Source organism: Puntigrus tetrazona, chromosome 16, assembly GCF_018831695.1.
Source record: "Puntigrus tetrazona isolate hp1 chromosome 16, ASM1883169v1, whole genome shotgun sequence".
In the NCBI taxonomy this organism is placed as follows: Eukaryota; Metazoa; Chordata; class Actinopteri; order Cypriniformes; family Cyprinidae; genus Puntigrus; species Puntigrus tetrazona.
The window spans coordinates 19,586,997-19,604,644 of record NC_056714.1 but is presented as its reverse complement, the minus strand read 5'-3'; the positions used below and the strand labels follow the sequence as shown (position 1 = coordinate 19,604,644).

Genomic DNA, 17,648 nt, shown 5'->3' with positions numbered 1-17,648 from the left:
GTGCATGAGGGCATGCAGCCTCAGACTAAACATACATAAACTCGGTGCCTGGGTTTATCTCCAGCTGCCAAATGATAATGATGCTTCCAGTAGTGTTAGCTAAAACTAACTCTAAAACTAATAAAATATTATTTTAAATAATCAACTAAAGTGGAATTTATTGAAACTTATTTTAAACAAACAGAAATGTTAGCTAAATAAAGTAGTAAAGGCTATAATTACTTAAATATTTTGAAAAATTTAAAAAATAAGTGAAAGCTAAATTCTATCATTTTTAAACACATAAAATATTATTTAAAAAAATCCCATCAAACTAAACTAAAAATATAAATATAAATGCTGTTTCAGAATATTAAAAAATACTATACTGGGTAATAAACAGTACTGAAATAATACCGGTTTCCGGACTACAGACATTAGTTTGATTCAGAACACCAAACAAGCTAAACTATTAACATCCATGTTTGTTGTTTTTAAGTCAGAGATGCTAAAGCATGAGGATTTCACTCCTGCAGATAACTGTGGTGGTAACTCCCAAATCGCAGCGGTATGTACACAGCCTCAAAGAACAGTGTTTTGAAGCCCTGGCTGTGGACTGTTCCCGGACTGAACTGTGACACACAGGTTTGACTGAGAAGAAGCCGTCTCACCTGATCTTGCGGCTGCCCCGCGGCCGTTCTGACTGGACAGAGATGTAGCTCATGCTGCTGAATCGAGACGCACTGCTGGTTCTCGACACAGCGGACACGTCGCTCACATCACTGTCCGAAGACTTGGCCGAGAGGTTTTCTCCCCGCTGAGGATCCCTGCCCGAACGCTGCAGAACAAACACAGCACACGCCGTCAGATGCTTACAGACGACTAACAGAAAATACAAAGCTGTTAGATGCCAAGTGGCACTTTCATTTTTAATTGTCAGACCAATGGCAAATATTTTGAAGCTAACATTATTTTTCTATGCATTACTTCCATGCAAGTGGCACTGAAATTTCACTGAAAGAAATAGCTAAAATGTAAATATATACAATAAATTAAAATAATGAATAATAATAATAATAATAATAATAATAATAATAATAATAATAATAATAACAGACAATAATAACATAACTAATAATACAAACAATAATAATGAATAAACAATAATGATGATGTAGTATTATTATTAATAATAATAATGAAAAATTAAAATGAAATAAAATTGTAATATAAATAATTTTTAATAAATAAAATGAATAAACAAAAGAAAAATAAATAAAAAACTAAATTAATATAAACAAAAACAACAATAAATGTGAATTTTATTAAATTAGAATTATTATTATTATCATTAATAATAATAAATATTATCATTCTTTAAAAAATACTTTTATGAGCATTCCTTAAGCTCAAACAGTGCAGCATGGTTTTGATTCCCAAGGAATGCATGCACTTATCAAATGTTTATATTGAAGGCAACTTAAGTTGCATCGGCAAAGCATTAACTACTAGTACCATAATTTGATAATTGAATCAAATAATAATTTATTTATTTTAGAAAAGATAGCTAAAAAGGACGACAAGCATCATTAAAACGAAAAGCCACTGCATTTATACTAAGGCATCCTAGTAATTCTGTCTTGGACAGACATAGAGAGGTATTGTAGCGTCTTATGTAATATTTATTTATAAGGTGCTTGTGGCTCACTATGATGATTTTAAACATTATGTCCTATTTGGCGCCTCTATCAGACAGAGCAAACAGACCAGGTCTTTATCTGCTTTTAATAGGATTCTGCCGAACTCATAGACCTGTACAATACTTTTCATACCACGGGCTTACAAGGATAAAAAAGGAAGGCCATATACAGTAGCCATATAAGGAGCTGAATCTCAGCACAATGTCCAGTGTATACAAATACTAATGTATATTACTGAACAGAGACCGCAAACCTGGAACACTATATAGATCTATAAAAATTTCAAAACAGCTGGAAGTGTTTAATATATGATTACTTAAGTTTAAATAAACAAAGTCAATGGATAAAATCAAAAATGGCTCACTAAACTATAGCTAAACTTAACTAAGGGGGTGAAAGAAGAAGTTGGCAATAAAATATTAATATATAAACTAAATTAAAGTTGAATTAAAAAATTATTTATATATATATATATATATATATATATATATATATATATATTTTTTTTTTTTTTTTTTTTTTTTTTTTATAGATGGAAACAAAAATTACCCATTTTTCTTTCAAATGGAGACTTAATAATGATTTAAATAATATATTATAGTAAACTTATTATTAGTAGAAGTATTTATATTAATTATTAAATTAAGTAACCAGGAGTGCTATTTAACTGTGATGATCTCAACTGATACATGTATTCAAAATAAGTATTTCAACTAGAAAAATGGGGAGAAAAACTAACTTATGAAATGACTATAGTATACTGAACTGTTTTTCATGTTAAATATTGCAGCGGCACATTCACTTGCCTTGTGATAGTCCTGTTCCAGCCTTGAATCTGAGCCGGTTCCCTGTTTATACTTGTTCATCTTCAGCTTCATCTGCCGCGTTCGTTCCTCCACATCCATAGCACCTAGAAGACAGAGCACAGCAGAGGTCAGTGGGTTTGAGGGATTGGAAGTTCGCTGGAAGAAGTGCCTTTTGATGTTGGTGAGGCTAGATCTGATCTGGTAACCTGTTCGCCAACGAAGCGTTTCAATAACGTGGAGTGATTCGATACAAAAATCTTTCCCATAACGTAAAACACTGAACTAACAGCGCTAACTAATATTTTTCATGAGAATCACGATCACAGCAAATGTTACTGAAATGTGAGCATATGAGACATCTGTCCGTTTAATACCAAGCTATAAATGAAAAAAAAAGCCTGTCGCCATTATTAAAAGCTGCTGTCTCAGTTTCTTCACACACAACGGCATACCTCACATCATGCATAATCATGTATAAATAAAATAACAAGTTAGACAAGCGATGGTACAGTTTAATAATCAAGAAGCTAACAGATATATTATAAGCTATTTTTACTGACGTTGAAATCTGATTGTGTAATAATCGAATAAATGAAAAGCATGTGCAAATTAAATCAAATACTGCCGCTTAGTATAATTTGCAACTGCAGCATGTTTTAATGCAGTTTTCGGGTGTTTGGTGCGTTTTTACCTTTGCATTTAATCATTTAGCGGATGCTTTTATGCAAAGCGACTTAAAATTTGGGGAATACCTCAAGCGATTGATTTCGAAGAGGCAAAACGTCACAGGAAGTGCTCACGATACCAAGTTTTATTCTACCGAGAATATTCTAAGGTTTTCTGAATGTTACTATACAGTTTCAAGGCTGGCCAGAGTCTCTGTGATACTGAAACGAACACAAATTTTGTCGAAAAGCACAATCCGATGTTTATTCATAGCAAAAAGTCCCATAATCTACTTTTTTCGCGGCGCTGAGCTTTGTGAAGCAAACTACATCCGTCTCTGTCAGCCCAGGTGCCGTAAATGTCAATATCACTTTTCTCTTGCCAATAGCAACTGCGCTGTTGGTAATTAACACGTTCAGCAAATTACCCAATGATTAGTGCTCTCAGAATCATTAGATTAATCGGATTTAATTGCAGCACTATAGTGAAGTTCATACATGCAGTGTGTTCTCTAAGTGTAACGCCACATTCAGAGATGAGACGCTTTGCATCATGGGAAAGTTAATCCTGCTACAGAAGTTTAGATATCTGCAGTGCCGTAACCATACAACACACTTCATTCTCTAAACTAAGTTGTTCAAAGAGAGATGGTAGGAAGGAAACAAGCACGCTGTTGAAAAAGGATGAAAGTGAACGCAAATTAAACTGAAATGACATTAACGCCTTCTGAACATATCTGCACTTTTTGCTGGCTCGAGCCATAACCAAGAACTGTACGCAACCATAAAGTTCACAATTCCTATTCTGCATATTCACTTTAATTAAAGATATAGTGTGATTCTATTTTATTTAGATAAAATAGCATTAAATAGCCCATATTTCTGAGAAGAGATCCACCAATCAAAAAAAAAGGCACTGTTACTATGGAGACCAAAATTGCTGCAAAAAAATCTAGCATAGTCCAATGCCATAAAACATTATGAATGAAAAAAAAAATGTTTAATTGAATTAAAGAGTTTACATTAATAAGGCCTTTAATATATATTTTTTTCAAATCAGCATATTAGAATGATTTTTGAAGTAATGATGCAAAAAAATTCAGCTTTGAATGACTTTGAATGAAATTGCATTTTTAAAATACAATGAAATAGAAAACAGTTGCTTTAAATTTAATTGTTGTTCATTTTTTATTATATTTTTTAAAACAAATAAAGCTTTAGTCATGATACCTCCTAATCTTTCTGATCCCACACTACTGAATGACAGAAAATAAAGGGATATTTTGTAATAATTTTAAAAAATATTGCTTCCCATGTTTGATTTAATTATGTCCTTAATGTTTTAGCGCACATAAAAGACAACAGTCTTGCACCATTTATTGTATTTCTATTTATGGAGAACATGACTGGAGAATCAATTCCAGAATCTTCTGCTGAAAAGAGCTTTTTTTGTAATTCGAAGAACGCTACCATTTTGAAGCGTTTTTTTAAAATATAAACACACACATGCTCATAACTGCATGGTTATGACCGAAGCTTATAAAAAAGCTCATGAGCTTCACAAGAAAAAGCGACTCCTATGATTTTCAAAAAAGAAAAGAGGTGAATAAAACACACATAAAAAGGACAGAGAAGAGTGATGGATATATAAAGCCAGCGAAGACAACCAAACAGACAGCAAAAATTCAAGCACAGTCCCAGCATGTACTCCTCTATAGTTTTTACACTCATCACTATGTACAAAATTGATAACAGGAACTGGTTTTAATATATTTAACTGTGTGTACTGCAGGGCCAACTGATAATGGTTTCAGCTCTATACACACAACGGATGTAATACTATATTCTTCTTGATACCACTATTAATATAAATGCATATTATTTTTAATTAATTTTACAAATGTATCTATGCTTAATTTAAAAATAATATTTGAATATTACCATAATTCACTTTAATTAATTTTTTTGTTTGTTTTTTAACATTAAGACATCCCCCCCAAATCTCATGAACTTAATTGATTTTCTTTTGAAAACGTATGAAAGCTCGTTTCTGCTACTGAATTACAAAAAAAAATCGATTTTTTTTTTCGCAATTTGCATGGTTACTTTTTTTTTTTTTTAATTGAGTGTAAGTTTTTTTTTTCTCTGAATTAGACTGAATGAGCGCCAATTCTGAAAACATGAATTTCTGGATATAAAGTCATAATAAAAAAAGGAAGAATAATGAGGTATAAACTTCTAATTGCAATTGAAATTAAAATGTAAAAAAAGCTTTATCTTTCACAATTGTAACGTTATAACTTCCACTTGAAATTTATATCAAGCTATTCTGATTTGTTCTCTATATATCACACAATTGTCAAAAGTCAGAGCTGTGAGCTAAAAATGATCTATTATCTTTTAAGTTAAACAAACATCAATAAAAACGACGTGCGTCCTATGATATTAACCATATATTTATAGTTTATGCAGCTTGACCTGCTGAAATATCCACAATAGTTTCCAACCGGCCCAAACGATTTTACAGATGATAAATCATGCTTCATTTTTTTGTGTCAATTGTTCCTGAACGGGAGTGTGACAAACAGAGAGGAGCTGGGACGTGGCATGAAGGAAGCTGAGAAAAGCAAAGCGGAAGAAAGGACAGACCTGAGTTCGTTCGACTGGGGGAGTCCGTGTCTTCTGGGAGGGGGGTGAGGGGTGAAGGGGTCACATCACAAAAACACACACACAGACAGACAGACAGACAGACAGACAGAGGAGAGGGGTGTGAGAGGACGTGTGCAGAAACAAGGGACGAGAAATCAGGGGCAAAAACACATCAACAACAACAACAACACCACCACACAACAAATTAAGGAAACACAACACGCCACAAGCAGATAAAACCCACAGACACAAGTTTCCAGGGAGAAGATCATTAAAGAAGAGGGAAAGGAAAAAGAAATCGCAGATCAGTTGAAAAAAAAACAAAAAACACGAAGAGCAGCCGCTCCTGCTTCAAAAAAAAAAAAAAAAAAACACCCTGAAACACTAGAGGACTGTTAATAGAACATGCAGACAGGAATGAATGAACAAAAAAAAGACCTGTGGAAAGAAAGGAGGAGGAGAGTCTCCACAAACCCTGAAGAGAAATCAAGAGCAGGTCCTGACACCGGTCAGATGTGTCTTTTGGAGCATATGGATGCTAAACACAGCACTCACAGACACGCTCTAATATCTAAGTAAAACAATAACCACTTATTGCACAAAATGACTGTCATACTCCAGGCCATTTAAAGCCTCACAGTAAGATCATTTGTTTAAGACAGTGCTTTAAAGTTTAGTTTTTGTAAATCAGTACTGTGTTTGTTTTCTTTTTCATTTACTTTTTAAGGAATGAATACTTTTACGCATTACACTGAAATGCAGAATGTTGTGACCATTTTTCCATAAAACGTATGAAGCTGAATAGCTATTTTTAACATTGGTAATAAAACACGTTTTTTGAGCTGCAGGTCAGCACATCAGAAACATTTCTGAAGGATGTATATATTCAAATAGAAATGCAATTTAAATTGTAATAGTATTATATAATATTAGTGCTTTTACTGAATTTTTGATCACATAAATGCAGCCTTGGTGAGCTGAAGAAAAACATTTTAAAAATCTTATCAAACCCCAAGCTTTTCTATGGCAGTGTAAAAAAAAATACACTCACAATAAGTGCCTAATAACGATTTTGTCATTTGGTGGTTCACATGTTATTCTACCCTTCTGTATGTAAAAAAAAAAAATGTCACTCTAATTTGACCCGAAAAAACAACCAAAAAAAAAGTCTGCTAAAAGTGGACATTCTGTAGGCGTATATATCATTTGCAGCGATGCATAATGCATCACACCATGAATGATGCATAAACCTCTAAATGGCCACAGGTTTTATAAAATTAAACTTTAATGCAGTCACTTCACATCAGAAGTGGTCACAAGTCACTCATTTCGCTTGAAACAATGAACCGAGTCTCCACTACAAATTGCTGTCACTTCCCATTTACTGCAAGCAAGGCGAAGCTATCCAAAGCATGTTTACGCACCTTCAAGAATATCACAAAAATTATTTATTGGTGTTCTTATTAATGTTTTTTTTTTTAAAGAACCGCCCACTGAAAGGTAATCAAAAATGGTTCTTCTATGGCATCACTGCGAAAACCCGCCTTTTTTTATGCAGTCATCTCTGTCCTGCTGATGCTTCAGTTTATTCCCGATCACAGATATCCCAGCATTCTCATTTTGATCATTTGTTCAGTGCCCATGTAGTATCTTATATAATGGCGCTGGCGTCATAAGGCCACTGTTTTGCACTAATTGGACACCCTCCTCCTCTCCATATTTAAATTCTTTATCTGTGTCTTCACAGAGAACACAATCTGCTGATACGGCTCTTTTTTTCTCCGTTTTCATTGTTCTCTTGAGCTGTGCTTTGATTCGCCGTTGCATTAATCACGCCACGACCCTGCGTGCATGATCTTGTGTACCCAAGCGCATTTCTTATGCATTAATCATCCTCAAGATGATGCCATTCCACACAGACGGCTGCACTGATGGGACATTCATTAGCTGGACCTGATACAGACCCTATTAACCTCCCCAAACACACACACACACACACATCCACCTTATCAGAAAGCTATTCTGGAACAAGACCCTCATAGCAGGAGAAACGCTGTTCTGCTTTGTCACTGATGCTTGTATCACTGTCGTCTCGTTTGCATTTAGCTCAGCAATACGTTCAACACAGTACTACTTATGTCTAAAGCTATACTCATCATATACAGCTCTGTAACGTTCAGCAGATTTGTGCACAAAATAAAGATGAACATCTCAACTTTAAAAGACACGGTTAAAATTGTACACAATTTCTAATTGTTTTCTAATTGTAATTTTTTGCAATTTAATGCAAATGGACAATGAAATAATGCATATATATATATATATATATATATATATATATATATATATATATATATATATACACACACACATACATACTACATATATATATTGTATTATATATATATATAATATACATATAAATATAAAATGGTAAAGCATATAAATATAACTTTACCATTTCAGATCAGGGTTTTTTTTAAGAATATGTCACATACAAAATTCACAAAAAGTTTTAAATATAATTACATAAAATAGGACTTAATATTTTTAAATATCACAATTACATTTTAAAATGCATTTAAACTGAAAATTATAAATATTTCACAATATTACTGTTTTTATTGTATTTTTGATCAAATAAAGAAACTAAAGGATTCTTTCAAAACTGACTTATGATGAAAAGACAATAGAGCTGAACTGCATGCGTATGAACTGTAAATATGTATATATTTCTTGAGCAATTGCAATAGTTATAGATGATCAAAAAACTAAATATAAACAGCTTGCTACTGTTGTGATTCATCTAGAACTATAGATTGCATTTATTTTATAACTAATTTGGTTTTAGAACTGATCTGAGATCATTTAATATGCACCAAATGCAATGTGTTTATCAACAATACGTGATATTACAATACCATATTGGTGTGGATAATCTAATAATATAAACAAATAGACAGCAATGCAAGTCCATTAGAGTCTGTACGGGAAACCTTGTTAAAATTTGTGTGTAGATAATAACGCATGCCAGACTGAAACTCAGATCTTCTCAGTTTTGTGTGCAAGCAGCATTAAATGATCCACTGACCAGCGATTGACTTTAACCCTCCTCGTTTGATCCACCTGACTGTATGCTCTACACTTATTCATCCACAAATTTAGAGAGTTTAGAGCCATTCAGAGGAAGAGCGGAAAGAGCAGACAGGGTCAAGATCAGAGAGGTCAGAGGTCAAACCTGTCTGAGCAGTGATGTGCGTCTCCTCCTGATGGCCGTTAGAAGAATGACCAGCACTGACCACTGAGCTCTGCTGGTCCTCCCATGTCACCTCTTATCATGCAGGCCAATGACACAGAGACACAGACAGAGTTAACATACGGCTCGACGTGCGCCAGAGAAACCGAGGGACTGTCATTCCCCCATCTCTGCGCAGGTACAGTGAACAAATGCATTTGAGTGCACTTGAATGCACGTAAGTCAGGCTTAAAAATCGAAACGTGACATTTAAACAATATTAATTAAGGCTTAAGTATACAAGAAAATGTTGCGTTCCTTAAGTGTGCTTCTGCCATTTGCTTCGATATTTTGTGCCTAATACGGTACATTAAGACTGATTGGATGTGCAAACACTTGTTCATTTATCAATGTTCCTGAAATACAGTCTGCAGATTTTATTCTGTACTCAGCTTTTGCAAAAACAGTGTATTAAGTCGGCTTTGTAAAATAAATCAAAAAGGTTGAAGAGGTCCACGGAATAATTCTGGTGCTATTTCAGCACTAATGCAGTGAACAGCTCCTTTCTACACGTGATTGTGCGCCATCTTCTGGTTAAGTAATGCAACTGCATCCCACTAATCAATACGCTCCGAAGAACCACTGATTTATATATCAAAATATGAAATTCTGTAACATTCTAAATTTCACTCTGTAGCATTAATAAAGCTTCGATTTTAAACAGAATAGCCTTTTAAAGAACATCTGGCTGTATTTAGAGTAGAAGTCGCTAGCTATAGTGTACAACATTTATCCAAACGCAAGCCGGATCGATATAATTCAATGCAATCTCTCTAAATGTCCCTCATTATTCACAGCAAAACGCATTAAAACAATGACAGCCCACACAAGAGAGAAATATATGAGAGTAGTGTAGAGGGAGACACTGACCTAGAAACAGACAGAGAAAAACCTAGAAACCGACTCATCCATGCAGAGCTCATGCAAAGATCTGTGACATGTCAATCTTTCAGTTTTTGAGTAAAGATAAGACATTTTAAGCACTGGGCGATAGTAAAAACTCCTAAATTATTTGTAAGTCATACCAATATAGCAACACATACTCTTAAAAATAAAGGTACAAAAGCTGTCACCTTTTTAAAAGCTACATGTTTGTAACCTAAAGGGTCCATTTTGGTAGCTAAACGGTACATATTAGTACTTAAAGTGTACATATTTGAGCCTAATAGGTACAAAAGCGTACCGTTCCAGTGACAGCTTTTGTACCTTTATTTCTGAGGGTGCGTAGGAATAAATAGCCATATTTAGCTAAACCGCATAACAGAAAGTATTCATCTCTAACCCTAAACTCACTTTTTTTTGTTTTTGGTATGCACCAGAGTTGCAAATTCAGAAAGAAAATGCGGTCGAGTCTTATTCCACATTCACTTATTGAATATGTTACCCAGGTAGAGGAAACATCGTCTTAGAAAAGAAGACAGAGAGGAAAATACTGCAAAGCTGCACCGCAAACACACGCCTGGAGAGACTTGCCTTTCCTGCCGTTGACCGCTGGGCCGTTCGGCCTCGTTTCATAAGCTTTAACACAACAAAAGAGCAACGGCGTAAAAAACACTGCAAGGATTCCCACAAATGCACTAAATACTGACTAAAACATCTTCCTCGACACTCGTTTTGAGCGTTGTAGGAAAAAAAAGGACGAGAGTACTTCAAACAGCCGATGTAGTGTAAATACCAGTTGGACGGAAAGCAGAGATGGATGCTGGGAAAGTGGCAGACGCTCGCACACACACACACACACACACTCCCAACAGACCAGATCTTGTGACAAATACGACGGATGTGGCAGATGGGAGTGGAGGACGTGCGATCGGTTGGAAATGTGTCTGTTTGTGTTTATGTCTACAACTCATTTTTCATTTACAAATCTAAATCTGACTCAAACCTGAAGTTATGAACTGACTACTAAAGAAAACTCAGGTTTCATGGGCCAGTACCAGATCCCTATAATGCAAAATCAGTATATTACATCAGTATTATATACATTTTTTTTATTAACGAAGTGTACAGTACACATCTATTTATGAAGGATGCATTAAATTAATAAAAAGTTACACTAATGATGTTAAAAAATATTTCTATTTCAAATAACTGTTATTTTAACTTTCTATGAATTTATACTGAAAAATGTTTTACAGCTGCCACAAAAATAATAAACTAAACTATTTCAAACATTAATAATGATAAGAAATGTTTCCTGAAATCAGTTTTGCAATTGGAGAAATTCATTTCATTTTAAAATATATTAAAATTTAAACTCAAATACTGAAAAAAACATCTTAAATTGTAATAACATTTGACACAATTTCCATATATTTGATCGAGCAAATGCTAACTTGCTCAAACTTTCTCTAAAAGAATTAAAGAGAAAACTGATATTAAAATGATAACTCCATATGAATAATACATCGTTTGAGCAATAATTCAAAACGATATTAGCAAAATAGAACGGCACATCTGTAAAAGCAACCAACGTTTGGACAAGACAAATACCGTGACTGCTTCTAAAACAACATAAAGGTCACCGGGAAAACAAAAAGACATTTTGAAAATCCTTTATCACAACATTACACGACAACTTCTACAGGAAGACAAAGGAAAAACTGCCCGTCTACAATCACATTTAAACACCAACAGTTTGCAATGGACCCGGCTTCATAGCCTCTCAGAAAAAGCTCAGATTGAGCGTTTGATGTGTCCGAAATAGAGAGGGAATTCACCGAATCTGACGTCTTAAAAACAAGCTTTAGGATCTGACGTTTATTTTATGGAGGAAATGCCAGCTCAAGGTCATTGCAGTTGTTTAATTCAGTCAGAAGCTCCTTCTGACGGATTAAACCTTCACAGACGTGTTACACACCTGGACAGGGCTCAAGTTCTTCATCTCCATCTTCTGAGAGAGGAATGAGAGAGGGAAACATCAGAGCGCACATGCAACTCAACCACGCATGTCATTTACATGATCATGTGTGTCGCCCGCACTCGAATACGACGACAGCGCAAACTGTGTCGTATTCAGCCAATGGGGGTAATGGACAGAGCAATGTTGTGATAATGTAGAACTATCCCTAAAAATACGACACACACTAGAAACACTTCTGAAAAGTGATAAGACAAGCTTTGTTGTCTCCTGTTTGACACATCAGTTCAACCGTCAATCATCAAGGAGGCTCCGCCCACCAAAATATTTACCATATTGACCCATTAATTTTAATGTGGACAACACTGATTCCGAGAAATTAGGCTATTTTTAGAAAGAAATTCAGAAAATTGTATTTTACATGCAGAAATTAAATGCATTTTTATTTTGTTTTTTAATTCGTTTTGGCTTTAAATTGTTGTACATGAGGGTTTTTTACATAAGAAAATATTATATGTTTTATACTTAAAATCTTCACATTTATTGGATGTGTTATTAATGTATTTATTTGTAACTATTTACTTTGTAACACCAATAATAAGGTCCCAGCAGCAACTGTGAGTTATTTATTTTAAGTAATATTAACTCACAATAGCAATACATTTGTTAAAATATTTATTAAACTCATTTAATAAAAAAAAACCAAAACAAATAAACTGTACATCGGGTCCAATAAATAATATAAAGAGATTCAGACCTTTTGATTTTAACTTTAACTAAGACATTATTTTTCACTCATAATGTTAAAAGTCGCATTCTGTAATTCTAGAAGTACATCAATGCTTTTGAGAAGTTTTTCTTTCTAAAAACAGTCAAATTCTTCAGGTCCCCAGCCGAACTGTAACTGGGATCCGATGCATTGCTGACTATAACTATAGCAAAGAACATCTTTTTTTTTTGCAGAGTCAGTCGTTCCGCAATTCCACCTCTCGAATAAACATCTCAGCATGAGCAAGATCCAGCATGGACACAAAAAGAAGATGCAGAGAAAAACAGACTCACTTCTTTCCAGCGTTCCTTTTGGAGGCAGTTGTGGGAGCTGTCGTCCTCTCCTGCTGTTCACGGGGGTCCCGGTGGGGCTGGTCTGAACCGATCCTCCGCGAGGATGCGCCCTAGTAGACAGAAAATAATCACCATTACTATGATTGTTATGTGCATGTACCTTAACGCTGCCTTAAACACTGACAGCCAAGAAACTGCTGATCAACACAAAGGAGCATAATAGGATATTAAACTAAAAGGAATAGAGATTTCAGAGTTGGTCTATGAAGAATCAGCAAATGAAAATATAAAAAGACATTAAAAAGCATGTGCTGAAAAGTCATATCTATGTCAGTCATATATATGATATTTCACATATACATGTGCTGTAATATCATGCACATCCATTTGAATGATGCTGAGGATTAAGATAACAGTAAACAAACATTATGGTTTTCCATCAGCATTTTGTTTCAACTACAACAAATTATTTGCGTAATCACAAAAAGGTAGTACTATATGTACAGTAAGTGAAATAATAAAGATTATTTTGGTCTGTCTTAAACATCATGCAATATACCTAAATATATATATATATATATATATATATATATATATATATATATATATATATATATATATATATATATAACAAGATCAACGCTATTCAATTAATAATATTAAGAAGCCTCTTATGCTCATCAAGGTTGATTTGATCAAAAATATAACAAAACCAGTAAAATTTTGGATATTATTACAATTTATAACAATAGTTTTTCATTTAAATATATTTTAAAATGCAAAGCTGAATTTTCAGCATTATTACTCCAGTCTTCAGTGTCACATTATCCTTCAGAAATAATTCTCATATGTTGATTTTTGCTCATTAAATATAAATCTTTTTTTATTATTTGGTATTATTATTATTATTATTGTCTTTTTTATAAACTAAAAATACTAACTTTTTAATAAAAACTAAGACTGACCCTGAAATGAATTGTGTTACTATTTTTTAAAAACATATCGTTTAAATGAAAAATTGGTCTGCTATTCTATCGTACTGTATTTAACATCTTACAACAGTGCTGAAATATTCAATAATATGTACATTTGCTACATTTTTACAAAATGCTTGATGTTTTGGCACATGAAGGTGACTCTTCCACAGTGATGCTGCAAGAGAGGTGTGTATTTTTCTCCGCCATCACCGAAAAACAAACAAAAAAACGTTAGGATTTGAGACGAAAAGAACCAAACGGGGGGGGAGGAAAAAAACAAATGGGTTAAACATCACAATACAGGGATAAGAAACGATGGAGATTCCACACCACTCACTGAAAGCATAACCGGTGCGCTACAAAACAAATCATTAAAAAGAAATGAACGGTATCTGGTGCATCTACACAGATGAGATGGAGCAGATAAAAACAGCACTGCTGCGGAGGAGACAACAAGCAGGTCAAATCAAAGGGTCGGTTGGTTGGATGCAGGGGGTCTTTGTTAGCACATGAAGGATGCTTTGTTTGATTAGTCAGGACTGTTTTGCGGGGTGAGCGGCTGCTTTGGTCTGGGTCACCTCGATAAGGCAGGGGAGGGTGGAGCGGAATGTCCTGACGGCAGGGAGGGCATCGATGATCTCATGTGGGGGCCGTCTGGGGGCCGCTCCGTGGAGCGAGAGCGACTGTACATGGGCCGCTCCAGGGCGGACCGCTGGTCTGCAGAACGGGACCTGTGGTGATACTCGTGCCTGTCTGGCGCTCCGTAATTCCTGGAGAAACGTGATTGGGGGGGAAACAGGGCCGTGTTTAGTGCGGTTCAGGTCGGATGGAGTCTCAGAACGCCGCATGGCATTCTGGGACCCTAACAGGACTTGGTAAAGTTGTGTCGTCTTTGGCACTTAGAAGCAACCGGTATATGCGTCTAACCCGATGGTTCTGCTATATAATGTAATAGGATGCATTGTAAAAGAATAATTAAATTGAGATTAGGACGATAAATTACATAATCACAAATTTTACTGCGCTCAGATCACAGAAGCCTATACACAAGAAACAGATTAAACAAATGAATGAATATTATTAAAAACTGTGGAAAGAAAGATCACTCTCAGGTTATTCCCACATTTTTTGCAGAAGGAAAATCCCCATTCATTTTATTCAGAGAGAAAATGAGATCATGTGAAATATTTCACAGGATTTCTGCAGGTTTTATTAAAGTAAATGTAAGACTTTTAAAGGTCAAGTTAAGGGGACATGCCGATAAAGAAATGCTAAGCACAGATATGCTTTTCGTCTGTATTTTTGTCTTTTTTTCCAGTGCAAACCTTAAATCAAGAGACATTTACTTCCTTTGTGGAAAGGAAAATTTGGGAATTTTAGGAAACTCAAAAGACCTGCAGAAACATTGCTTCAAGGACTGACTTTCCTATCAATTGTTGATGTTTTTGTTGATCTCCATGGAGAAAATGAACAGGATATACTTCTGAAACCAGCACTGCTTAAAACATCTGACAGAGTATAACATTATACACAAGACAACACAAAAAGATGTAGTGTATGAAAAGTTGTCCAGCATCAAAACACTGATGTATTAATAATACATTGAGATAAATAAAGTGACACTGTAAAAAAAAAAAAATAAATAAATTTTAGAAAGAAATATAGAAAATAATATTATCTATAAATTAATATTTATATTTAAATAATAGGTTATATATATATATATATATATATATATATATATATATATATATATATATATATATATATATATATATATATATATATATATAGTTTTACTTCCTTATCATCCCTAAACTAAAGATCAAAAATGGGATTAGGACATGAAACGCTGCACAAGCTCCCAATTAAATTTTTGCATGCAAACCTAAATATTATTACCATTACAGCATTTTAAGCCCATAAATTAGAATTTTAATATTTGGAAAGGTCAAGTAATAACAACCTAAATCAGCTGGTAACTTTAATTATAAAAGGCACGAAATGTACATACTTTTATTTGAGGAAAAAGTTCTTGGTTCCTGGTCTAGGCAAACTTATGCTTTAAAGACGGACAATCTGAAGTAGTCAACATTTTAAGTGGATCAAAAACTTTAAAACTGTCCTAACTGTTGTCTTAGGACTTTTTGATCTGCTTTAAATGTTGACTACTGTATTCACAAACAGGTTAATTTAAGCAAAAACGGGGTCTAATATGAGGACTATGCTAAAGATGTGGGGGTTTTTTTGTAGTGAAATTGGCCCAGCTCACAACAGGGCAACAGGGATGCTCTCGGTTTTGGATATCATCCCATATAATGTCTTCATCCTGAAACAAAAAGGCTGTCGACAATTTAGACAGGCCATAAATGCCTGACCCAAATAGACTGCAGCACCGGTACCCCTCCATGTCACTGTACGCCTCTATGATGGGCCATCCTAGCAGGACACGGTAACCTGACCACCACCCGCTGACTGACGGAACACACACTATTGCCACGACTGCCAGAAAGATGCAGATATTTGGAAAAAGACTAATATAAACCATCGACCCTGCATTACACACATTCTCAACTTCACCAGGGTTTAAAGGAATAATTCACACCAAAATTAAAAGTTCATTCACAGGCCAACCGAGATATAAAAGAGTTAGAACAGATTTAAACTTTGCATCACTTGCTCACCAACGGATCCTCTGCAGTGAATGGGTACCGTCAGAATGAGTCCAAATTGCTGATAAAAATTCCCAATAACTCCATCGTGTGAAGTGAAAAGTTGCATATTTTAAAGTAACAAATCCATCATTAAGGCATTTCCGCTTAAACTAAATATCCATGCTCCATAATAACGCTTCCTCCAATAAAAAAAAAGCCCATCTTCTCTTTTCCTCTCACATCAAATTCAACTCACAATTGTTTCATGATATGTTTTATGAACTGTTTTCACTTGTAGACGGTGATTGACCTGTGCATATGTCTCTCCTGCTTCAGATGAGACAAATTTTTCACTGGAGAAAAGCAATATTACTGATAGAAGATTCATATTTTAGATAAAAGCAAAAAACGTTCTAATGATGGATTTGTTTCTTACAAAACATGCAGCTTTTCTCTTCACAAGCTGTTAACTGATGGACAGGAGCGAAGTGGATTACTTGCAAATCATTGTGGTGTTTTATCATCTGCTTGGATTCTCATTCTGACGGCACCCATTCACTGCAGAGGATCCATCGGTGAGCAAGTGATGTAATACAAACTCCCCTATATCTTAGATCATCTGAGACGAAGGGCATTTTTAGCAAATCTTAATTTTTGCAAGAACTATTCCGTGAACGCACAACATATCTTTGATAAAGTGTTTTTATTTAAAAAAAAAATAATAATAATAATAAATAAAAATTCAGATTGATGTAAATTTCTAGTGAATAACACATGCTGAACAACTTTTCACACAAAACACCAAGTTAGATACTACACACACACAGCAAAACTACGATCTCATTGATAAGCTCAAGGTAGTGAAGTACTGTATTTATAAATTCCCTTTTACATAATTTCTCAGTTTGTTAAAACAAAGCGTGAGCTAGCTGTAAAAACGAGTGCTCAGTTTCTTTATGATGACCTTATGAGAGAATGACAATGAGGCTCTAGGGATGAGT

At 34.5% G+C, this 17,648-nt stretch overlaps 1 protein-coding gene across 33 annotated transcripts in view; it reads right to left on the bottom strand.

Annotated features, from left to right (window-relative positions):
* The window catches only part of rims2a (regulating synaptic membrane exocytosis 2a), a 144,206-nt gene that overhangs the window by 38,842 nt on the left and 87,716 nt on the right, over positions 1-17,648 (bottom strand). For 23 of the 33 annotated variants that reach the window (XM_043261216.1, XM_043261204.1, XM_043261208.1 and 20 more), the window contains 6 exons: positions 14,572-14,763; positions 13,017-13,126; positions 11,955-11,987; positions 5,800-5,832; positions 2,486-2,589; positions 651-817 (listed from right to left, as the gene is read on the bottom strand). In XM_043261216.1, the coding sequence (XP_043117151.1) occupies positions 651-817; positions 2,486-2,589; positions 5,800-5,832; positions 11,955-11,987; positions 13,017-13,126; positions 14,572-14,763 (639 nt within the window). The remainder of the gene's footprint in view (positions 1-650; positions 818-2,485; positions 2,590-5,799; positions 5,833-11,954; positions 11,988-13,016; positions 13,127-14,571; positions 14,764-17,648) is intronic. The other 10 variants (XM_043261205.1, XM_043261209.1, XM_043261230.1 and 7 more) reach the window with 5 other exon arrangements.